Source organism: Rattus norvegicus, chromosome 6, assembly GCF_021556685.1.
Source record: "Rattus norvegicus strain SHRSP/BbbUtx chromosome 6, alternate assembly SHRSP_T2T, whole genome shotgun sequence".
NCBI classification, from domain to species: domain Eukaryota; kingdom Metazoa; phylum Chordata; class Mammalia; order Rodentia; family Muridae; genus Rattus; species Rattus norvegicus.
The window spans coordinates 37,431,964-37,455,886 of NC_141539.1; the positions used below are offsets into that span (position 1 = coordinate 37,431,964).

Consider the following 23,923-nt stretch of genomic DNA (forward strand, 5'->3'; position numbering starts at 1 on the left):
GAAGAGCCACAAAGAGAGGCCTGAGGTTTGTTGTGTTCAATGCACAGCCCCCAAGCCCGAAGGGACAGAGTCCCAAAGGGGAAAACTCCTTTTGCCTGAATGATTGGCTGCATAAGTGAAAATGGCCCCAGGGAGAGGAGAGAGTGCTTTTGTAGCTAGCCATAGGAGAGAAGCCCGAAAACTAGCGGCTGGATTCCTGTAGCCTTAGAGGTTAAGCATGTAGTAGGATTAAATGGCATGAGGTGCCAGGCTTAGGAGGTGGCTATGGGGGGACCTAGGGAGGGTTGAGCTGCACAAGCCCCCTCCGAGACCACAGACACTGAGATGTGCACAGCTGCTGCCACCAGGGGGCGGGCAAGGGCTGGGGAGGTGGCGCTGCGCCGGAGCGGGGCGGGGCAGGGACGCAGCGACGCCCAGGACGCCAGATCCCGTGACCGTCCGCCAGACCGCAGCCGATATGCAGTCCCCGGCGGTGCTCGTCACCTCCAGGTGAGCCAGACCCCCATCCCGCACTTTCCAGACATCCCAGCAGCTGGCGGTTTATCCCGCTGCACCGCACACTCTCCTGCGGGAGTGGTGGTGCGCCGTCAAGAGTCCCCGTTTCACAGACGAGGAAACTGAGGCCCCCTAAAGGATCAAGCACTCGCCCAAGACTCCAGGAAGTCCTGGGATTGTCAGGATAGCTCTGGCTGGGACGCGGCCCAGCTCCCTGTCCCTGCGTACTTCGGGATCATATCTTCCGGTCCCCCAAACGTTTCTGTGCTAGCTGTGTGAACAGCCCGAAGCTAAGCACCAGGGACGAGGTGAATGAAACAAGCTGTTCCCTGCAGAGGATACCCGCACCAAAGTGACTGGTGCTGCAAGGGGGTGGGGGGGAAGGCTTGGGGGCAGGGTGGATGTCCTACTCTTTCCTCTCTTTCCCCGATTTTTAAGTAACTCTGAAATGGTGAACTTCAAAGAAATTCGTATACTCCGCCCCACCCGACCCATACAAACGGTAGCCGAGATGGCAAACGGATGCTTACCCAACACACGTTCATTTCTACGCCCAGCTCCCTGTTTAGAAAAGTATGATTCTGTACATAAGCCCTGATGTTGAAAGCGGCTCGCTCCCCTTGGTGTGGTAAGTGAGGCCGCAAGGCGCATCCCCATTAAAAGAGATGCCCCTGTGGCTCTGTGAGTTGTTCCCTTTCACTGAGCCTCAGTTCCCCTTCCTGTAGAAAGAGGCTCCATCTAAATAGCTAGAAGCACAGGCGCAGTAAATGTCCCTGTGAGCCACAGCCAGCACACCCACGACTGTGAATTTGGTGCTAGGAAGGGTAGTGTTGGCATCCCTTGGTGCTAGCATGCCCTCGGGCGTTAACAGGCATAGTGTGCTGCTGCAGAGTGAGTGACACAGTGAGGGCGGACGAGCCATGCACTGCCCACCACTCCACTCCAGTAGTGCCTTTGAGGAGCGCTGCCCCATAAGTAAGCAGAGGTGGCCCTGCCCCCAGGATCAGACGGTGTTTCCAGCGTCCTCCTGCTAGGCAGCTCCGGGCTTCCTGCATGCATCCACCCAGAGGGTGTTTTCTCAGGGACTCCTTCTGTGCTAGATGCAGGTCCAGGTTCTAGGATACAGTAGTGAGGCATTGGTGGGAACAGGTCGGGAGTAGGAAAATGCAAGCTTTGTCAGGGTAGTAAATGCCATGAATGATGAGGAGAGTGGTCAGGTGACCGCGTGAGTGTTATACCTCATGGTCAAGGGAAGACGTCCCCCAGTGGAAAGAACTGTAGAAAGGAGATCTTGTGGTGTGTGCTCAGCAGAAAAGCCACAGTCCAAAGGCCAGCGTGCTCAAGTGGAGGGAGCATGGAAAGTGTGAGGTGGCCTGGAGACACCTGCCATCAAGAAAGGCCACGAGGTTTCATTCTGAGTGTGTCGGGGAGCTGGTGGAGCAGGGAACTCGGCATTTGTTCAGATGGGTTTGCTTTAAAACTCGATTGACAGTCAAGTGGAGGTGCTGGGTAAGTAAGAGGCAGGAGGGTTTGTAGGGAAGAGTCTGGACCACAGGTAGGAATTGGGCCGCCCTGGGCTCGGGATGCCAAGGAAGGCCTTGAGTCAGGGTGAGGTCACTGGAGGGCAATGTGAGCCAGATCGGGCTGAGCCATGGGAACAGGGTTAATAGGATCCATAAGGGACCTATAGCCACATCCTGACGGAACCGCTTGGTTTAGGACACAGTGTGCTGTGCCTATGAGCCATATCCTGCCAACTGCTTGCTTTTGTGATTCCAGTTGGACAAGAACACACCCAGACCGGGCAGGGGTGTCGGCTGTAGCTGCTTCTCTAGTTGAACTGAGATGAGGTAGCTTGCAAGGCTTGAGATATTTATGGTCTCAGGCTTCCGGTTCGGTGACCCAAGTGGATCTTTCTTGAAAGTTCCAGAGTGGTGCTCACACTGTCTAGGGACCACTTCTTGTCTGGATGAAGGAGTAGTGACCACCCCAGGCTTACTGCTCTCCCCTAAAAGTCAGAAGTCAGGAGTTTCAGGGAAGGACAGGGGAGCATAGTTTTGCCAATCCAGGAGAGACAGGAAGTATAATTGTGTCCAGGCACAGGAGCAGAGGAGCTGAGGAACAGGGCTTTTAAAACTCAGCTGGGGGCTGGGGATTTAGCTCAGTGGTAGAGCGCTTACCTAGGAAACGCAAGGCCCTGGGTTCGGTCCCCAGCTCCGGGGGTAGGGGGGCGGGAAAAAAAAAAACTCAGCTGGGCCCTAGGCACGAAGGCAGGGGAGCCACACGTGACATGGAGAGCTGCTTGCACAGTACACTCAGCTGGAAGAAACGATACAGAGGCTCTAAGGACAGGGATATGAGTTCAGTTCCTGGTGTGGTTGTCTGTGGGAAACCTCCATGGGCGGTTCCAAGTGGGGCTTGACGGTCCTCTCCCATCTTCTGCCGTTCAGGGTGAGCAGCCTTCCGTGTTACCACTTCCCACTACCTCAGCTTCATTGCCCCAACCATCCCAAAGAAAAGGTGCCTCATTTCCCTCTCACAGCCAGCCAAGGCTGCCTGGGATGGCTCCCTGGAACTCTGACAGCAAACATAAGCTACTTCCTGTTCCTATAGGTGGCACTGAGCAGTTGAAGTAATTTACCCACCTACTGGGAGTGCCAGCTGCTTCCTCCATGCCTGAGCCTCTTCCCCCCATGCTACTTCTTGTCCTTGTGATGGTAGCACGCGGTCTTCAGCCTCAGACAGAGAACACTGTCACTTGGCCATTGGTAAAGAAGTGGCCTGGCTCGGGACTCAGTGGTTGAGCGCACTCACTGGCTGTCCTTCCAAAGAGCTTGAGTTCAGTTCCCAGCACCCACATGGCAGCTCACAGCTGTCTGTAACTCCAGTCCCTGAGGGATCCAATGCCCTCTTCTGACCTCTGAGGAGACTGCATACATGTGGTACATGGATATTCGTGCAGACAAAACTCCTATACACATAACATTTAAAAAGGAAGTGACCTAGCGTAGTGTGTCTCATCTTGCAGCCTGTGTCTGCTCTGGATGCCTTTGGAATGCTTCTCCAGAGGCAGTCAGCTCAAGTCTGCAGAGGGATCCATGCTTACAGATGCACCTCACATGGGATGAGAGTACAGGTCTGTACAGTCGCTGGACACACACACATACACACACACATTGCATATTTCATGCTTTTAGTATGCTGTCCCAGTGTGACAGCCTGATAGCCTTGTTCTCAGGCATGAGTGTGTGTGTGTGTGTGTGTGTGTGTGTGTGTGTGTTTGCATTAAAAACATGGGCTCTGGTAGGCACTCCCAGCTCTCGGAGAGCACTAAGCTAGCCAGCAGATCCTTGCAGCCCAGAGAGAATGTTCTAACTATACTCAGACACAGGTATCTGTTCCTTAAGGGTATCCAGAGGAGGAAGTCACTGTTTCCTTGCAACCTTAGATGTCATTCCAAGCTGCCACTAGACGCTCTGGTTAAAGGCAGACAGGACCATCGGGCCTGGCTGGGCCTGCTCTACTGAACCTTGCCTTCTTCAGAACTGAGGAAGTACGTCTGTCCAGATTCCCTAGAAGGCTTCAACCTGCTCTGTCTTCACAGACTGAGGCTTCTCTCTTGGTCTACATACCCTCAGAATGTAAGGACAGACTGAGAAGAACACACAGCTGAATGACCTGGTGACCGGGTCCCACTGACCTCCTTCCTGCCTGCCCCTCATTGGCGAAGCCTGCTTACTTATACTTGATCTTGACCCGCCTTCCTTTGCTTTACAGGCAAGTTCAGAATGCGCACACGGGCCTCGACCTGACTGTACCACAGCACCAGGAGGTGCGGGGTAAGATGATGTCAGGCCATGTGGAGTACCAGATCCTGGTGGTGACCCGGTTGGCTGTGTTCAAGTCAGCCAAGCACCGGCCCGAGGATGTCGTCCAGTTCTTGGTGAGCAGGGAGCCCTAACCATGATGCTCTGAGGGTGCCCAGGCAGGTATGTCTGCCCCTCAGAGTGCTGACACTTCTCTATACAACACGCGTCCAGGGTCTAGAGTGCTAGACTGTAGGATAACAGAAATGCCAGAGGAGACCACAGCAAGGCAGACTTGTAAAGCAGCATAGATGGTGACCCAGGCACGTTGGAGCCTGGGAATGTGTAGAAGGAACAACTTAACACACCTTGGAGAGAAGATGCTGGCACCCTCTTGGAAAAGGTAAAGGCAGGACAATGGTTTAAAGAGTAGATGGTGTTGCTTGGATGGTGCTGGCACACTCGGGAGTCAGAGGGAGGCGGGTCTTTAGAATTCAGGGCTAGCCTGGTCTGCAGAGTGAGTTTCAGAACAGCCAGGGCTATATGGAGAAGCCCTGTCTCAAAAGAATAGATGATGTAAAGCTGCAGGGAAGGAGGGAAGACTGGCCCAGAGGAGGACACGGGGGTTGGGATGACATGCGGGACTCAGGTTGTACCTGGACTTGACTTGCGGCCATGTAGTTTTAAGCAGGGAAGCGATGGTCCTGTCTGCCTTTAACTAGAGCATGGCATCAAAGTATCAGGACCAAGAGACACCGGCTCTGAGGATAACAGTTGTCCTCCATGCTGGGAGCCAGCACAAACAATAGGATAAGAGGCAAGGAGAGAAGGAGAGGCTTACAGTGTGCAGATGGCCAAGATCAACCACACCGGCAAGGAGCCAGTGTGAGAGTGCAGCGTTCACCCACTGGGTGGACACAGGAAGTCCAGCATAGGAGTGGGCCAGGCCTGAGTCCTAGGTATCTAGATATCAGCTTAGAGGCCATGTTAAGAGCTGGGAGTGGGTGAAGCTACCCAGAGAGCAGAGGTGGAGAGTCAGGAGAAGAGCTGAGGAGAGGAAGTCTTGGAAGCACCAGCAGTGCCAACAACAGTGGGGCCGACCATCAGGGCAGAAGGGAAGGCTGGGTGATTGAAGGAAAGGAAGCTCAGGAAACAGAATTTCAACTAAAAGGAAGGATGGGTTCACACATCTATTTACCCTTTGGTCTCTTATGGAAGGGATGCAGATCTGGTGAGCAGGAAGGACCGGTCTTGGGATCTTAGGATACGGAAAAATGAACCAGAGTCCTTTAGTGCCCCAAGGGAGCCCCTGCTGCACGTTGGTTCAGCACCTGCAGGCAGCCCAAACAAAAGGAGAGCGATGAGTGTACAGCTCCGTGACAGTAAGGGACGGAATTCTAAAAAGATATGTCTCACAGATCACTCCCCACAGTGCCGGGTTTCGTCTGATTGTTCCTTAGACCTTAGACCAACTCTTGATTGAACCCAGGTGGTCCCTGGCCCATGGTTCTGGGCCTGCTGTGTTCTAGAGTGGATCTTGTTCTGAGGGGCAGCTCCTGGTGGTCTGGCCTGAGCTCAGGTACACCTGTGTGTTCAGACTCAGGAGCAGGGAAAAGGGGGCGCGGCGTGGTTCTGGGGCCTGAAGGAGAAGCAGCATCCTTGGGGTCCATCCCAGCCTGTTCCATCCTGTACAAAAGGCTGGAGGGGGGTGGGGATTTAGCTCAGTGGTAGAGCGCTTGCCTAGCAAGCGCAAGGCCCTGGGTTCGGTCCCCAGCTCCGGAAAAAAAAAAAAAAGGCTGGATGTCAGGTGGCGTGAATGAAAGGTCATCTGTGACACTGCCACATGCCACATTAGTGATGCCTTGTCCCAAACAGTGATGCCCATGCAATGTGGAAAGCATACAGAGTGTGGGTGCGCACACCTGAGAGGGCAAAGGACAACTCATTTGCTCCCCCACAAACATGGCGGTATCTAGGGGTGTAGGCCAGAGTTATGCTCCCAGGTCTGTAATCCCCCTAGATTTTGACAAGTTCGCTAAAAGAATTAGTAAGCATTTTGTGTCTATCACTTAGAAGGATATATACGTTTTAATAAAAGCAAGCTTTTAGTTGCTAGCCATGAGGTAAGCCAGCCCCCAGGGAGGAGCATTATGCCTGAGGTCTGGCAGACACGCAGAGGTATGTATGTATGTATGCATGTATGTATGTATGTATGTATGTATGTATGTATGTATGTATGATGTATGTACGTACGTATCAGAGGACAGAGGCAGCTCATGTTGGCTCCGTGCTCCGCACTGCCCGCCACACAGAGCCACTGGGTACTTTTGTGTTTCCATTTCAGCTCCCTGTTGTCCTTATCACGTTTGCTGGCTGTGGCCTGAGATTCTAGCTAGAACACAAGTAGCTGATAACCCTGGATGGTACTAGAAACCTGGGCTTAAAGCTCCCTCCCTGCCCCTCACACTGCCTGGTTTGTGGGTCTGTGGCCTGAGCCTTCGTGGTGCAGTTAGGCCAGCAGGGGGCGCTCGTCCCTCACCATGGCCAGGCGCAGTGGCTTGATCCAGCCTGAGCAACTAGCTAGTGCACTGGGGATCTTCCTTACCCTTTCCCTGGGGGTTCATTTCCAGGAAGGTTCTAGAACCAGGCTCTTGTGCTCAGCTATGGGCAGCAGTTTCTTACCCCAGGGGAATCCCCACTTGGAGGGTTCTGAGGTTCCACCCCCACCGCCACTACACGACCATCCCCGGAGTCTAACACCTAACACTGGGTGGTGTGCTGCTTATTGAAATGTGGCCCCCTACCTGTCAGTTAACCACCGTGCCTTTCTGAGCCCCAAATGATGGGGACACCCGCAGCCCAGCCACACACTAGCCTACATACATACTTAAGGTGGTGCAGCCAGGCCTGGAGGAGCAGGTCCTCCATGCCTTCATCCTCAACGTTGCCACTCATTTCCTGGGGAGACGGACCTGGCCTCCAGGGAAGCATCAAGGAGTTGAGGGCTGAGGTTAAATCGAGGGTGTTGGTGAAGGCTGTGACATAAGGCAAGTGACTTTTGTCTGAGCTCATGTGGATTGAACAGATACCAGCAATGGCACCACCAAACCCACGGGGCTATGGCTGCTCCCTGCGTGGGGGCCCGGAGCCAGCTGGGGATTCCTGTGTCAACAAACGCATAGCAAGAGTATAGTATATGAACCCATGCTCACTGAGCCGTGGGGAGGTGGGGAGCTTAGTAAAGAGGCAGATGTGATCCCTCGTAGCAGCAATCCAAGTAAACCTTCAGAGACTCAAGGGACACTTGGGACCGCTTGGTAGCAGCAGCAGGACCCATGCACGCTGTGCTCCAGCTAACCTTACCTCTGCCGCCTGTCAGGGCAGGCCCCACCTGTCCTGTGCTGGGAAGAGGTCACACAGTGCTGTCACAAGATGGCCTGACACCTGCCAGGGGCCAAACTCACTGTGCTCAGGTTTGGAAAGCCCAGAATAGGTGGAGGTCATGGCCGTTTGCAGGCTGGGTTCAGGTCCCTGTGTCAAAGTCCTTTACGTGAACCTGCAGAAATACCTTAGATCAGTCCATCATTGCGTCCTTCCTTTGAGACTCTCAGACTTCCCTGGGGACCAGAGATTGAGGCTAGAGGTATACAAAGGGCCAGCAGTCAGGCCTACTCCAGGCGCCTCTCTGGTCAGGGTGAGGAAGCTTCTCACCCTTGGTTCTTCTCTCAGGAAACCACATGCTCCTCTCATTCCAGGTCTCCAAAAAATACAGCGAGATCGAGGAGTTTTACCAGAAACTGTACAGTCGTTACCCAGAAGCCAGCCTGCCCCCACTGCCTAGGAAGGTCCTGTTTGTCGGGGAGTCTGACATCCGGGAAAGGAGAGCCATGTTTGATGAGATTCTACGCTGTGTCTCCAAGGATGCCCAGTTGGCGGGCAGCCCAGAGCTGCTAGAATTCTTAGGTACCCAAGGTGTTGTCCCATGTCCATGAGGTCTCTGCATCCCAGAACCCACCTCACCCCTGTGACTCAGTGGGAGGCCCATTGACACCCTCCATGACCTGTAGCTTTAGCAAGGATGTTTAGGGCGTTGGGTCTCAATAACCCCCTGGGCTGGATGATGAGCAGGGCACCCAGCCTTCAAGGGACTAACCTTCTGGATGCCAGCTGTATATTCACAGAGTGGCCTCACCATGGCCTTCCTGCCATCCTCATTGTATATCTCTCTTCACTTCGATACTTACAGGTACATATATCCCTCCTCCTCCTCCTGCCAGCCAGACTCGTCAGCCTGGGAACACTGGGCTTCTTCTGGCCCTGTCCCTTGTGAGCATCTCGCTCAATCCATGGCCCACATAGAGACTATGGGTGTAATCTGACATGACACCCTTATTCCTAACACTGAAGACCTCATGCTCTTCAGTGTAGCACCGGGGAGCTCCCCACCCCCATTCTCTCTTCTACTGGTGTTCTCTATAAGAGAAGTCATTTTTTTTTCTGATGGAGATTGTGGGGGATAGTGTGAACTAACACACATGAAGTGCTTCAGACAGAGCCTATTATCAGGGGGTAGTGATCCAGGGACCACCCCTCTCCTGTCTACCTAAGTCCCCCTTGGGGAGCATCTGCCCTTCAATGCCCTGAACAATGAGGCCAGGCCACACCTATGGGTGGAACCTCTATCTCCCCCTCACCTTCTCCATCTTCTGGTCAGTCATTACCTTTGCTCTGACTAACAGGGTTTCTTAGATAGCCCTGCCTATATTAGAACTCACTTCATAGACCATGCTGGCCTTGAACACACAAGGTTCTGCCTGCCTCTGCCTCCCATGCTGGGGATTAAAGGCACCACCACACCTGGCTGAGTGATTTTTATTTTTTAGGTGACTGTTTTAAAGGGTAATTTACCAGTCGCTGCTTGCTTAAGGATAAGCAAATAAATAGTCCAAACCTATGCTTCTCAAACTGTCCTCTGGGGAGAGCTAGCTAGTCGTTCCAGCCTTTCACAGACAGATGCGCTCACAGGACTGTGTGCTCAGAGGCTGTGGTGATGCAAAGCCTCTGTGGACATTTCTGGGCCTTGCTTCCCCTTTCTGGACTTAACTTATCGCAAACACCTGTCTCTGAACCATGCTTTGAGTCGAGCTGATGTAAGCCCAGTTGTCCTGGGGCGATCACGTCTATTCTGGGATCTTCCACATGCTCCCTGCACTCATCCCGGAGTCTGCAGGCTCTCGGAGTTGTGTGTGTATGCTCAGGTCATCAGAGTTCATTGCCGGACTTACTACTGTAAAATGTTCTGAGAGACAGTCCTGGCCCAGCCTCATTGTACAATGGCTGGTGCACTTCACCTCTGGGCTGTGGCCCTTTCTCCTCTGGCATGACACAATGACACAGCTGTTGCCCTCTTGAATTCTTAGAAGCTGTGACCACTTAACCTGTATGTGAACCATACAGGATTGGGTCCATTAACCTTCCCTCATGGGGGTAGGAGGGGCTCACAAGGCCCCACCCCTCCCCAGGGGACAGACAGGGCAGATGGAAGGACAGACAAATAGATTGATGGATAGATAGGTAGCTAGACAGGTGGGTGGGTGGGTGGATGGATGGATGGATGGATGGATGGACAGGCAGATAATTGAGAGGTGGGGGTGGATAAGCAGATGGATGGACAGACAAGCAGTTAACAAGCAGTCGTTAGGAGAGAGGCTTTTCTTACATGGTGTAACTACTTATAAGCAGCCTGTGCTCCTATAAGTAACCCCAGTTAAACTCAGCACATTAAGCTAGACATGGGTGGGGTCGTCCCTTTGTTCTGCAGGTGGTGCCCTATCTGGGCATGTCTCCTTGGGAAAAGTTTATAAAACACTCAGGCTTCTTCTGACATTCCCCATGGCCAAGCAACAGCAGGCTCCCTGAGTGCCAGCATCACAGAGTGGGATAGCACAGCACCTGGTGCTCTCCCAGACTATCCACTCGGGCTGGAGCAGAATTTGGTCCCAGGAAGTTACAGGAAGCCCTCAGCCTCAACCTGGCTTAGGCGAGCGGCTGTGGTGATGTGGCCTTGAAAGCAGACAGGAACCTCATTTTCCTTTTCTTCCACAGGCACCAGGTCCCCGGGGGCTACAGGCTTTGCCACCCGAGATCCCTCTGTCTTGGATGAGACAGCCAGCCGGCCAGGGGACAGTGATGAGGCTTTTGACTTCTTTGAGCAACAGGATGAAGTGCAGCCACCCACATTGGGCCTGAGCAACAAGAATGTTGAGAAGTCCTTGGAAGAAGAGGAGGAGGAGGAGGAGATACTGGATCCCCTGGGCATCATGCGGTAGGATCTCCACTTCTTCTGATGTCATTGCTCAAAGGTCTAGGCCGTGGGACGTTAACCTGGTGTGCTCAAGGGAGTTTGCTCTGTTCTGCCTCAGTATCACCTGTCTGTGTGGCTGGGCTCAGAATCACCCACCCCTCCCTAGTTATACCCCCGCTCTGAGGTGAACTCCCCAGAGTTAACCCCATGATAGCTCGGTAGTGCAGACTGCTGGACCCAGCCTCCTGGTGTTGGGACCTGCCTTCTTTTTGCAGAGTGGCACCGTGACTTATTTGCCCCGAGCCCCTCACCATCTGTAAGGCAGGACTTCTTTCAAACCCTCCAGGACAGTTGGAGGCCTCTGTGAACATGGGTATAAGCACCAAGAGGTGCTGCCTGCAGTGGTGGGACAGTGTCCCCTTCACACGCTCACCCCACCCCAGTAGGCATGAAGAGGCAAACCAGCTAGCTACTGTCTCTGCTTTACTCCTCTCTGAGGCATCCCGCCAACTAGCTGCTCCTGAGTGCTGACAGCAAGGACCTCCCCGTGCTGGCCATGCAGCCATGGGGACAGGGCACCCCGGCTGGAGGAGGTGATGCAGAACCAGACATCTCCTGCCACAGCCACTCCGGTGGACGCAACGGGCTGCGAAGGCTAATAGAAATCGGCTACTCATCCATCCCAGAATACTGGGATTTTCCTTCTTGGCTCAAGCAAAGAGCAACTAATATTTTCTGTGCCGAGCATGATACTCCGGACTCCCCATACTGCGTCTCATCTGTTCCTTGCCTTGTAAGCATCAGTTGAAGGTGGAGCACGGTGCTGGATTGGCACTGAGTTGGGGGGCTTACTGCTGGGACCTGGATTCCAGCTCCATCTGTCGGTAGCCAACGCTCCCTGGCTGTCCGCCTCTTTCTTCAGTTTTCCTCAGTAAATGGGCTCTTGGCAGTACCTACTACAGGGAGCAATCCGGGGAAGACTGTCTAGCATGCGTAGATGTTAACATTAGCTGTCATCATAGCCTTTCAGCAGAATCAGACCACCACGGGCCAGGGCACCCTCCTCCACACTGTGACAGTGGGTCTTAGGAATGTACCGCCGTCCTCAGCGTACAGACAAGGGAGGCCTCCTGAATCTAGAGCTTCCAACGAAGTGGACAGAGGCATGTTCAGTGTAATGGCATACAAAACGAAGTCCCCCCAAATCGGTGACCACTCAGCATGGGGCCTGCCTCCAGGATGATATGTGAGCCGTTGGCTGCGGGACCTCAAGATCACCATAGAGGCCTCACATTGGGCAGAGCTGCCCAGGCACAGAGGCTGCAGTAGGCCCAGAGGAATCAGTGTCCTCCCAGTACCCACCAGCCAGTGGGGGGTCTGGTCCCCAAGGGACAGACAGTAAGGATACCAGGGTGACGTGAGGAGAAGCCTGTAACGCACACTCCTTATCCGCCCCACCCAGCCCTAGGGCCCTGCCTGGGCTTTATTTTGTTAAGGATAAGGCATTGTTTGAACTCATGCTGTCTGTCCTTCTAAGTAACCACCGAGTAGTGCCAAGCTGAAATGGGCTTTTGGGGCTGCACCAGCCTTTGGCTGGACAACATAGTTAGCAAAGTGGCTCCTTTTTTGGGTAGGAAAATGCTCTTGGGGTTGGCAAAGTGCTGCCTTGGATTTCTTACTCTAGTGGCAGAGTTGCGGGTGGGGGCGGGGCAGAGGTCTCAGCAGCTGGGAGAGCCAGCCTAGGACCACCTGCAGCGAGCTCTGTGCTCTTGGGGGGCCCTGGCTCCTGGATTCTGGGAACACAGCACCAAGAGGACTCCCCTTCGTGCCAGATTTTCTTTTAAGGACCCATGTGACACCAGTTGGTATTATCGGCTCTGTCAGGAATAATAAGGAATTTTTTTTTTCCGAGAGCTTTTTCAATGCCAGGAGCTGAGCTAATTGGGCTTTGCTTGCGGGAGCTCATGTTACCTCTGAGACAGCACTTCTGAATTTGGCTGTGACCCTCAGTGAGTGCGTTGTGCGTCAGGACACCCATGTGTATGTGCCTTGCATGAGACCAGGCGAGGTTTGCGAGTGTAGGAAGCCTCGCTGAGTGCATTCTGTGCCGACATCTCCTACCCTGCCTCATTTGTGAAAAGATTCGTAACACGCCAAATGGCTTTCTGGGAACCTTGCCGGAGACGCACGGGAAACCAAGCCCTGGGAGGCTGATACTGGCGTTGCTTTTGTTTTCTGTAGTCGGACACTGGAGTCTCTCAGAGTCGGTGGCTTGAGCTCATTCCTGTAGCCCCAAATGGCAGAATCGGGGCCTGGTGGTCTAGTTTGGTTTCTACCACGTGATAAAGGCCATGGGCAAAAGCAACGCGGGGAAGAAAGGCTTTACTTGGCTTACACTTCAGGCAAGAACAGAAGCACAGACCATGGAGGGACGCTGCTCACTGGACTGCACCTCCTGGCTTGCTCAGTTTCTTCCACAACCCAGGCCCACCTGCCCAAAGGTGGCACAGCCCCTGTGGACTGTGGTCTCTCTCATCAGTCATTAATCAAGAAAATGCCCGGTTAGACTTCATGAAGGCAATCTGATCAAGGCTTTTTCTCAGCTGAGGTTTCTCTTCTCAGGAAACTAGTTTGGGTCAAGTTGGCCAAAAAAAAAGCCATCTGGTACGTGACAGAGCAAAGACTTGAGGTCAGGTTTCCCAATCATGAACACAAGGGTTTCCTACCTCACCCTTGGGATAGTCTTGTCCAGGAGAGGTTTGTAGTCAGGATTCCTCAGCTCCTCTGTACACGCAGTGCTCCCCACCCCCACTCTCTTCCCTCTACCCGTACCCCTCTACACATCTCCCCCCACTCCACTCCGCCTCTCTCTGTCTGCACCCCCCCCCTTCCTTCCCTCCTTCCCTCCCTCTGCTGGAGCCGCGTTCCTGTGCTCAGCCTCAGACATTCACTGCTGTGGCCACAGGGGGGCGCCCCGGCTCCACTTCAGGAGCGTCTGCGAGGGTGGGAGCAGTTGGCACAAAGTGGGAGTCGGCCTGGCCCGGCTTTCCTTTGTCTCTTCAACCTGCCTCTGACTAGGGAAAAGTCAGCTGCTGCGTTATACTGTTAGGAAGCAAAGAAAAGCCCACCCTCTAGCCCACTGAAACAGCATGGCTTCTTCTTTTCTGGGGATTTTTTTCCTGACCCTGTCCCAGGGCCATCTGGACTCTGGACATAGCGTACATACTGTTTCACACTCTGCCGTTCCAATCAATGTTCTGTCTCGGGCGCCTTTCTCTGTCATACATACTTTTCTGTATTTAACTCTATTTTGGGGTCTATGTGGCTCTGAGAAAACAGTGCCTTGCGTGCTAGAAACATTTTTCAACGTGACTCAAAAAATACCCCGGTCGTTGGGAATGATTGGTGAAGAGTCCCTTCCCAGGAGCAAGGATTAGCTCCCAGGAGCCTTCACTTCTCCTGCTGCCCCCTTAACAAAGGGACCGTTTTGTGCCTGCGCTTCCACAGTTTGGAACCGGTCTGTCTCCAGACTCTTGAGCCAGTCCCTCGGACCCAGGCACTGTAAACCGCGCGGTCCGGCCTCACCTTGTTGGACACTGTAGTGCCTTTCACGTGTTTGCTACCTCAGGCAGGCAGTTAACGTGAGGAGCTTCACGGGTCCGGGGTCGTTCCATAGAATTTCTCATCTAAAAAATAGCCTCAGAACAAGGTCCCAGAAGGCTGCGCGGGGACCGTCTGATAAAAGCTCCCTGGAGGTGACACATTTGCCCTGTTGAGGGTCCCTCCTCTCTTCCACCCCAGGCCGCTTGCAGGTGACAGGACACAGCTGGCTCTTGCCCCTGCCTATCTGTGAGTCTCAAGGAAAGGGAAAGCCCAGGACCCAAGTGGAGAAGACCTCTCCTTAGATACTGTTTTATTTTTATGTAGATTTTGCTTCGTTTTTTTCCCATGAAACAACTGCTTGTGTTGAACATAAAAAAAAAAATACTTGGATTTTTGTATTTGGATGAAGCTTCTGCTCTGGGATGATCCTTCAGTTTTTGAATGCCCATAGACCCCCTGCTAAGTCCTCCTGGATTTGCAAACCCAGCATCTAGAATCCAAAGCAGGGAGGGGCTGTGGGGATGGGGTGGTTTCAGCCTTGCCCCTTCCTGCCTTCAAGAGACCCTGGGATGCCTAAGTAAATTACAGTTCCGTCACTTCTGTCTTAGGGATTTTGAGCCAGGAGACCAAGCCTCTGCTGGATACTCCTTTGCAGCGGAGAGCAGTTAGGGGCTGTGTTCCAGGTGGGGATGCAGATTCATAGGCCCCCTCAGCCCTGCATGGAACCCCAGAGTCTCAGTGAGCCTGTGTGTGTGAACAGTGGTTACACTCAACACCAAGGCAGTCCAGGCACTGCAGTATGCAGAAGTCTGAGAGATGCCCCACCACAGTGCAAAGGGAGACTGTAGTCTCCTGCTAGTCTCCCACCCCTGCTCTCCTTGGCTCTCTCTGCTGCCTGTCTTTACTGAAGAGGTTCTCTGAGAACCAGATACCATAATGGAGATCTCCAGGAGTGCCCCCAAGGTCCCATGTCATGGTTGGCCCCAAAGTAGTGAGGGAGACACAGTCAAAGCATTCAGCCACACTTACCAAGGGGCACAGTCATCTTCTACTGTTTGCTGTGTTTCCCATCCAGGTACTTATTGCTCCTGGCCCAGCCTCAGTGAAGGGACTCCAGGGACTATGGTTAGCACAGTGGTTTTTGTCCTTTTTATTTAAGTAGCAAAGTCTTCAAGAGGTTCAAAAGGAAAGCCCCACACAGACCCATAATGTAAAAACCAGACCCAAGTAGAATTGTCTTCATTTGGACAGGCGTGGAAACTCGATCGTTGCCATGTAAAGCGGCCCTCGATGACTTTGGAAGAGACTGGGGCCTCTTGTGGCATCGATTGAAAGCCAGTGGGAGGGCTAGAAGTCCAGTATGTATGATCACCCCAAAGGGATTCAGCATTCTGATCTCAGCTTCGAAGCAGGCCATGACAGTTTGCTGAACTCCAAACTGTGGTTTCTTCAGTCGTGAAACAGTTAGGGTCTCAGAAGCAAAGGGACCCTCGATGGGGTGCAGTGGGGGCCGTCTAGCCTTTCAGGAACTTTTACATTTCCCACCAAAGCCCCCAAGGGTCTAGACCCAAGAGTCCAAAAGGAAGAAAGGAGAATGCTTCGTGAAATGTTGTAACTAGTTCGTGTTCCTCCTGAGGCCTTCATGTAATGTATCTTTCACATCAGATGAACGAACTGTAGAAGGCAACACCCCCTATTGTCAAGCAAACCCCAGCACTAGATAATAGCTTATGGGTGTATGGGGACGGCCACCTCCTGCCAAGTGCACCTGTACAGTGGAGGTGGCTGGCCTGCTTCCCACAGCTCTTCCTCTAGGAGAAGGGGGTTTGCTCGGCTGAGCCCTTTGGTGGAACTAACACTTACTTAACCTGATTCCTCAGACGCAGAGTCTTAGAGGTCATGTCTACCAGCCTGATTGAGGCTGCCCCCAACGTCAAGTGCTCGTAGCCTGACAGTCTGTGTTCAGGAAGAGGTTGGACTCAGTTCTGGGTAACAGAGTTCAGGAACATTAGTAAGAGGGCAAGAGCATCCAGAGAGCAGCGCGTCAGTGACCAGATGGGTGCTTCAGATTCTCCACATGCCCACCTGAGACCACTACCCGTGTCGAGTCTGGACTTCCTCAGCTTTTTTGTTTGTTGACTTGTTTCTCAAGGCTGTGTAACCCTGGCTGTCCTAGAACTCACTCTATAGACTGGGCTGGCCTCGAACTTGGAGATCCTCCTGCCTCTGCCTCCCGAGCGAATGCTGGGACTGACAGCACGTGCGCGCAGCCGCCACCCCCTGACTTTTCCATTTTTATCCGCTTGCTCTCAGCTTGGATGCCGTGGGTGGTGATGGACAGCTCTTCAACAGAGGCAGTCAACTTCCTCAGCTGAGCCAGCAACTAGAATTCTGTGGGATATTGGTGGGGATTAGGGGGGGAAACAGCTACTCAAATAAGAGCGCCCGAAGGCTTCTTGCTCATTCTGCAGTGGCTGGGGTGGAACCGACCACCAGCACCTGCATTTGCCAGAGGCTCAAAAGCAGACAGGCGAGGGGTGAGAAGCCCGATGGCAGACAAAAGAGAAGGCAAGGTTGGACTGTCAGCATGGCCACCTAGAAGAAGGACTTCTGGGTCTCAGGGAATTGTTAAGGAGGTGTTTGGCCTGCCTTCTCTGATTGATCCCACTAAATTGGAAGTGAAGGTGACAGTTAAGCAACCCGGCAGGTATTGATCACGCTTGGCCATTGGGGACCAATGGCTGCAGAGGGGTAGTTTGCTGCAGGCTCCGCTCCGTGTCCCATGGCCCTTGTCCCCGTGTACGTACTATATGTCTTGGAATAATTGCATCGTGAGCAAAGCTGGATTTTCACTTCAGGGCAAAGGGTTGTCCCACTGCAGGCAAGACCACTTGCTCTCCTGGTGGTATGTGGTAGGTAGACGACAGAGAAAATGAAATGGGGTCACCCATACTCTAAGAAGAGGAAATCGCTACTGAGGTACTGGTCCCCGGCATACGGCTTGGCTCTAGAAAACTAGGAGAGGCTTAGGCCTTAGGCCGCTGCTGTCGGGATCCACAGCAGTGAGGCCTGTCCAGAGTGGTTCCTCACACCAGGCCTGTGTTCCTGTTGGGCCCATAATCATAAGCTGGACATCATGAGACAGTGGCCTTGCCCACTGCCATCTGTGTACAGGCTGCAGAGTGCTTTCGTAGGGCTTCCTCCTGAGTCCCACTTACCAAATGAGGAAAATGGACTCCGAGGCGCTGTGGCAACCCAGGTGTGCCAAGCCATGCTCAGGCCTGCACTTCCTTGAGGCACAGGTACTATACTAATGCTCGTCGTTTACCCAGTCTCTCCCTGAAGTTCTAGTCTATTCCATGACACTGGAGCGCTCTGTAGAGACAGATGGATCCCAGGAGTGCACTGGCCAGCTATCGTAGCCTACTGCTAAGTTCCAGGCTAGCTAGAGAGCCTGGTGTCAAAGCCCAGGGTGGCCAGTACCAGGGGAATGACAGCTGAGGTTGTCTTTTGGCTTGCACAGGCATGCTCACACCTGCTCACACAGGAGAGATTGTTCAGTAACACCCGAAGAATTTCCTACGATTGAGATAAACGGCCGAATTTAAGGTTAAGATGTGGACAGTGCTTCGTTTTTCAAAGCAGGAAAGTCGCATCATTGGGAAAGAGGTCCGTTGCCATATTTGGTGAGGGAAGCATGGCCCTGGCTTTGAAGGTGGTCTGTGTGGGGGCTGGCTGTGTCTGGAGACCCTCTCTGTTACTCCCTTGCTCTCAGGGCAGCTGGTGGCCGTCACTGGTTGCCACGGGAGGTGGATAAATCTGGAATGGCTCCACAAGGCCCCTGGGTGGCCAGAGGAGGAGGCTGCTCTCGGGTGTCAATCACTGTCACCAGAAGTGCCTGAGCCACGGGGAGCGAGACACTTCTTGGCCAGGCAGAGCTTTGGAACTGTCGGCAGCAGCTGCCACATCTCCCTGCGTTTGCTACGCCCAGCTCTGAACAGGGCCCGGCTGTACATCTGGCTCCTGTCAGATACACAGCAGGAGAACCAGAGTCTGTACAGCAGCATGAACATGCTTACACATGCCTGCGGCCGTGCAGGGACCGCTACCTACCTCACACAGCCTGTAGTGGGCAAGGTGCCTCTTAGGGTAGCCCTCACCTCAGGATCTGCACAGGTCTGCAGGAAGTCAGGGGCTGCAGACCCTGCTCTGTCCCTGCTGTCCGTGCATGGCTTTCTCTCCTGACAGTGCTGAGGGTGAGCTCCTGACAGTGCTGAGGGTGAGCTCCTGACAGTGCTGAGAGTGAGCCCCTGACAGTGCTGAGGGTGAGCCCCTGACAGTGCTGAGGGTGAGCCCCTGACAGTGCTGAGGGTGAGCCCCTGACAGTGCTGAGGTTGAGCCCCTGACAGTGCCGAGGGTGAGCCCCTGACAGTGCTGAGGTTGAGCCCCTGACAGTGCTGAGGGTGAGCCGTATGTCTGCGGACAGCTGGGTGGAGGCATTGGCCTTGGGTAGTGTAGGAGGACGAATGCTCAGAGCCCCAGTGACTCAAATCCAGATGAAGTGATTGACCCCATCCATCCAACACTTAGCATACGGTTCTTGTAATGGCGCCGCCACAATGTTCTTTCCAGCATTTACTCTGACCTCCCCTGCCTTCCAGGGTTCCTCAAGACAGACCATAGTCTGTGAGCAAAGTTCCACGAGGGATGGCTCCCCCGTCCCTCTTCTCACCCGTGCCTAGCGAGGTGTATGCTCCTGATTAGGCCACAGTCGGGCTCCTTCACGGTGCAGGGTGACTGACAGCCGGTCTGCCAGAGATGCCCCTCTACCCTCAGCCACTGGGTCAGCTGCTTGCTTCCATTACCTCCGTCCGTTCCTCCCTGCATCCTCACCGACTTCACGGTGTGCTCCAGCCTGGTTTTTCTTAGGTGGAATGACCTGTGTCTGGGACTGACTGCTCAGCTCACGGCCTCTGGGAAGGTTGCGAGTGCATCTTAAGTGGTGGGGTCTGTCTGTATCACCTAGAGCAGGCACCTCTACATGGGAGGAGCGGGTGGGGTGGGGAAGGGAGGAGGAGGAGGGGGGAGGAGGAGTGGGGAAGAACAGGAGGAGGAAGAGGTGGTGGTGGTAGTGGTGGAAGAGGGGGAGGAATGGACAGGCTGCTTGCAGCTGAAAAGCTGGCAGAGGGGTGTTGTTAGAAGAACTGCCTTTGTAAACATGAGTGCTGACACTGCAGCTCTGACCCCTTATTTCCTGTCTTATAACTGTCTGCCTGCCTGCCTGCCTGCCTGCCTGCCTGCCTGCCTGCCTGCCTGCCTGCCTGCCTGCCTGCCTGCTTTCCTGCCTGCCTGTTTCTCCTCTCCTTCCAGTCAGCTAATCTGTCTTCCTTCTCTTTGATGACTATCCAGCTACACAGGACAGATGCCTATCTATCTGACTGTCAGTCTGTCTGTCTTGCTGCCTGCCTTCTTCCTTCTAGTATTTGCTGAACACCTTTCTGCAGTGTTGGGATCAATCAGACAAGACCCTGGGGGCTTCCAGGTCCCCTCGCGTCCCTTGTGTCCCCTTTGGAGAGCTGAGAAATTGGAGGACAGGACAGCTCAGTGGGCAGACAGTGCTGACGGAACGCTCTTGTGCCGAACATCTGCTTTGTTTCAGTTCAACAAAAATCGCAGATATCACCAAGGAGGACAAAGATGTGAGAGGGAAACTTGCCCAGAAGGGAGGTCTAGCCTCATCTGTGCTGTCCAGGTCAGACTGAGCCGAAATGGAAAAGTGGTTGAAACCTCCCTCACCTGGCTTCCCGCCTGTTCTCTCATACTTCCCTTCTTCTTCCCGAGTTCCCTACTCGGTGCTTCCTGCCGTTCTTGATCCATAGGAAACTTTGCTCCCCTGCCCTCTGGGCCTTTTGAGTGGGTACCATGTGTGTTGGGCCCTCAAAGGAGGAGGTTTCCGAGTGGGCGAGCACCTGAGGGTTACATTCCAGAGCCATGCCCACAGTTCCAGGGCCCTCTAGGAATACTGACACAGGGAGTCTGGACTCTGGACATCCTTGCTAGGGCCATGGCCTCTGTCAGTCACCAGGACTGTTGATTCTGCCTGATAGATAAAAATGTAGGGAGCCCTCCCACGAGGAGCAGCCGAGTCCACACTGTGCGTCTGAGAGGAGCTAGAGCGGAGGCTTTCTGAAGGGTGCTCACTATCAGGTTAGAGATCCTCACTCCCTCACCCGCCCCAGCACCACAAGCAGAGCAGAGCCCTGTCAGCACTTCACCGTGGTGACCCCGTTGACAGAAGAAATTTTTTGCAAATACTGCAGTAGGGACACAGATGCCATCACTGTTGGAATGTGCCACTCTCTCCCCAGAGGACAGCAAGGACAGTTCTGTTCATAGGACACTGAGAGTAAGGAGCAAGATCCTAAGTAGTAACCACCCTACTCCCAGCCCCCAAATATCCTGCCTGCTGGGCAACCTCCACTGGACACTCGATGCCTCTGAACCAGGAAGGCTTCTGGGAAAATAGTCTCCTCAGAGTCCCTGGCTTTGCAGCACCCAGGGACCTGGTATTTTTATCTGCCACTGGAGAGCCTGTGGTACAGTTTTTGACAGTGGCCAGCCCCTGCGCAGTTTGCCACTGTGCTGCCAAAATGAGCTCAGAGATGACCTCAGTCCAGTGGAACTAGCTGCCAGGCATTCAGGAGAAAATGATCCCGGTTTCCAGTAAAAAAAAGAAAAGAAAAGAAACTTTTACGGTTTGTAGGAATCTTAAAATGCCTAATGTGGGTGGCAGCCCCCGTGCATGAGGTCAGCTTGTTAAAACAAAACTAAGTTTGTGATCCGGCATTGGAGACGTTGTCACTAAGGCAGTCCAGATCATGTGACCCAGCAACGTAGAGCTAGCCTAGCCACCTGGATCAAGAAGTAAAACTGCAAACCTCAGGAGCCTCCCTGGTGACCCTCGGTTTCCCACCACAAGCATCCCAGGGCAGGAGCTCATCAGTCAGTGAACTGGTGTGGCACAGCCAGGCCCAGCTGACTGCAGAGGAACTTCAGAAAGGAGTAGGTTACCCAGGGGAACCATTGAGTAGCCAAGAAGGACGGCAGGTACACTACTGAGAGATGGGTGGTGAAACAAGGGCTTAGGCGGTGGGGTGGTTAATACTGTCAGTCTAACAGGACAGAGGATTAACCAGCCTCTAGGAGGATCGGAGAAGGGTTTTTGGATTGGATTAATTGAGGTCGGAAAACTCACTCTAAGTATTGGCAGCACCGTGGTATGGTCTGGTGTCTGGGACTTCATAAAAGGGATAAAGCAAACCAAGCACTGACAATGGCTGCCGTGTGGCCAGCTGCACCTGTCACGCTGACCGCCCCACCCCCATGGTAGACTGTACCCTCAAACCATGAACCCGTACAATCCCTGCCTTCTTCAAGTTGTTCTGTCATTGTTGTTGTTCACTGTTTCGTCACAGAGAAAAGTGGGGGCTGGAGAGATGGCTCAGAGGTTAAGAGCACTGACAGCTTGTTCAGAAGTCCTGAGTTCAATTCCCAGCAACCACATGGTGGCTCACAACCATCTGTAATGGGATCTGATGCCCTCTTCTGGTGTGTCTGAAGACAGCGACAGTGTACTTATATAGAATATATAAATCTTTCACTAACACAGGCTTCTTCCTGCTCTCCTAGACCCTACCCCTTGAACTTTGAGCCCCAAATCACATTTACCCCATGTCTAAGTAGCTGTGGAGAGCAGCCTTCTGAACCCGAGCCCCAGGGGGTTAGGGACCCCCACTGCCTTAGTTAGTTAGGGGTTCCATTGATACCATGACCAAGGCAACTCTTATAAAGGACAATATTTAACTGGGGCTGGCTTACAGGTTCAGAGGTTCAGTGCATTATCAAAGCAGGAAACATGGCAGCATCCAGGCAGGCGCGGTGCAGGAGAAGCTGAGAGTTCTACAGCTTGTTCCAAAGGCAAGCAGGAGAAAACTGCTGTCTTCCAGGCAGCTAGGAGGAGGGTCTCAAAGCCCACCCCCACAGTGACACACTTCCTCCAACAAGGCCACACCTACCCCATCAAGGCCACACCTGCTCATATGTTCCTCGGCATCCAGAAGGCCCAGCTGAGCTGGAGATCTGGGAATGACCAATAGGCCACTCGTGCACTCGTGAGAATCCTTACCTTGTGTTTTATCTCCAGCTCCAAGAAGCCTAAGAAACACCAAGAAGTGGCCATGAGGACCAAGCCTTCACCTCGGCTCACCATCTTTGACGAGGAGGTAGACCCTGACGAGGGGCTCTTTAGCTCAGACAAGAAGGTGTCCCCTCGGAGACCTCTGGGGACCACAGAGGACCGTGAGTACTGTGTTGTCCCTGCTATCGGCTTAGCGCTTGGTGAACATCTGCGTCCCTGAGCAAGTGGGTCTAAACCTTGTCCTGTTTCGATGGAATACAGATTAGAGTGTAGAGATTTCCCGCTGGTGTCCCTCACGCCTGGCATCCCCACAGGCTGCAGCATTTGGGGATTACATACTCACTCGGAATGTTCTACAGAGCAGAGAATGACAGGTTTCTTAGTTGCTTAGAGACCTAGTTCCTTAATTACATCTGCAACCTCAAGGGCACTGGAGCTCCCTGAAACTGTTTAATGGAAAGTGGATACTGACCTACCTTGGGCATGCATGTGACTCTGTATAATTTTTAATTCTCATGAGTGTGTGCCACCCACGTAGATTCTACTGCAAGGCGTGGTGCAGGGTTCAGAGGAGGTGCTTAGCGGCTTTGGGACTTTTCCGTGTATCTCTGACCTTTGCTCACGCCTGCCCAGGTCCTTCTCCCCAGGGGAAGAATTGATGATTCATCCAATGCTTAGCGAGCGTCCACCAAGGGAAGATCCATGGGGAGATAAAGATAGATAATATCACCCAAAAATTCAGCACAGCCCAAGTCTCTTTCGGGGATGAGCAGAAACACGGGTTCCCATAGGACCGTAGGCATCCTGGGAGAGAGTACAGCGGTGAATCCCAAAAGCCAGGAGGCTTAACCAGGTCCACTGGGAAAAGACGCTTCAAGTAAAGACATGATCGACACTCCCAAAGTGCAGCTCCTGTGGGACAGGTTGGCTTCCTGAAGATGGATGGGCCTTGTGGGTAATTTTTGTCTGTCGCCTCTGCTCATCACCCACGACCTTGACAAGACCTGTGGCTGGTGGGTGCCCCTCAGTGCCCGCTCGTTAGCACTGGCCTGCCAGAACTTCGAGGAGCCTGGTGCAGTGTCCTGAGAAGCCACTTCTGCCAGCAGTGAGAAGCCCTCGAGGACTGGAACAGAGCCAGGCCAAAGCGGACAGGCCTTATAGAGACGCTGTGTCCTTGCCTGCCTTCTGCTTTCCTGCCCACTCACTCGGGTGCAATAGGGGGCTTAGCAGGCCTGCTGTCTGGCATCTGAGGATAGACAAGCACTTTCTTTATCGTCTGCTGTGTCCTCTCTTCCCACAGCCCTGAAGCTGTTTGACGACCCTGACCTAGGTGGGGCTGTCTCCCTGGGTGACCCTTTACTGCTGCCGGCTGCCCATGAGAGTAGAGGGCCCACATCCAGCCCAGAACACAGGGATGCCTCCAAAGAGCTGTTCAGGTACCGTCGTACCCCAGGAAGACTTCTCTAGCTTGTAACCCAAGTGGTAGTGCGTTTTACCAGCTTCAGCTCACAAGGGAGG

General features: G+C 53.5%; 1 protein-coding gene across 3 annotated transcripts in view; it reads left to right on the top strand.

Moving 5' to 3' along the window:
- Positions 1-423: 423 nt before the first annotated feature.
- The window catches only part of Hs1bp3 (HCLS1 binding protein 3), a 30,263-nt gene continuing 6,763 nt past the window's right edge, over positions 424-23,923 (top strand). The window contains exons 1-6 of one of the 3 annotated variants that reach the window (XM_087553118.1): positions 424-489; positions 4,273-4,484; positions 8,057-8,264; positions 10,407-10,626; positions 22,412-22,566; positions 23,706-23,841. In XM_087553118.1, coding sequence (XP_087409244.1) covers positions 8,189-8,264; positions 10,407-10,626; positions 22,412-22,566; positions 23,706-23,841 — 587 coding nt within the window. In that variant the 5' untranslated portion in view covers positions 424-489; positions 4,273-4,484; positions 8,057-8,188. The remainder of the gene's footprint in view (positions 490-4,272; positions 4,485-8,056; positions 8,265-10,406; positions 10,627-22,411; positions 22,567-23,705; positions 23,842-23,923) is intronic. The other 2 variants (NM_001398778.1, NM_001398779.1) reach the window with 2 other exon arrangements.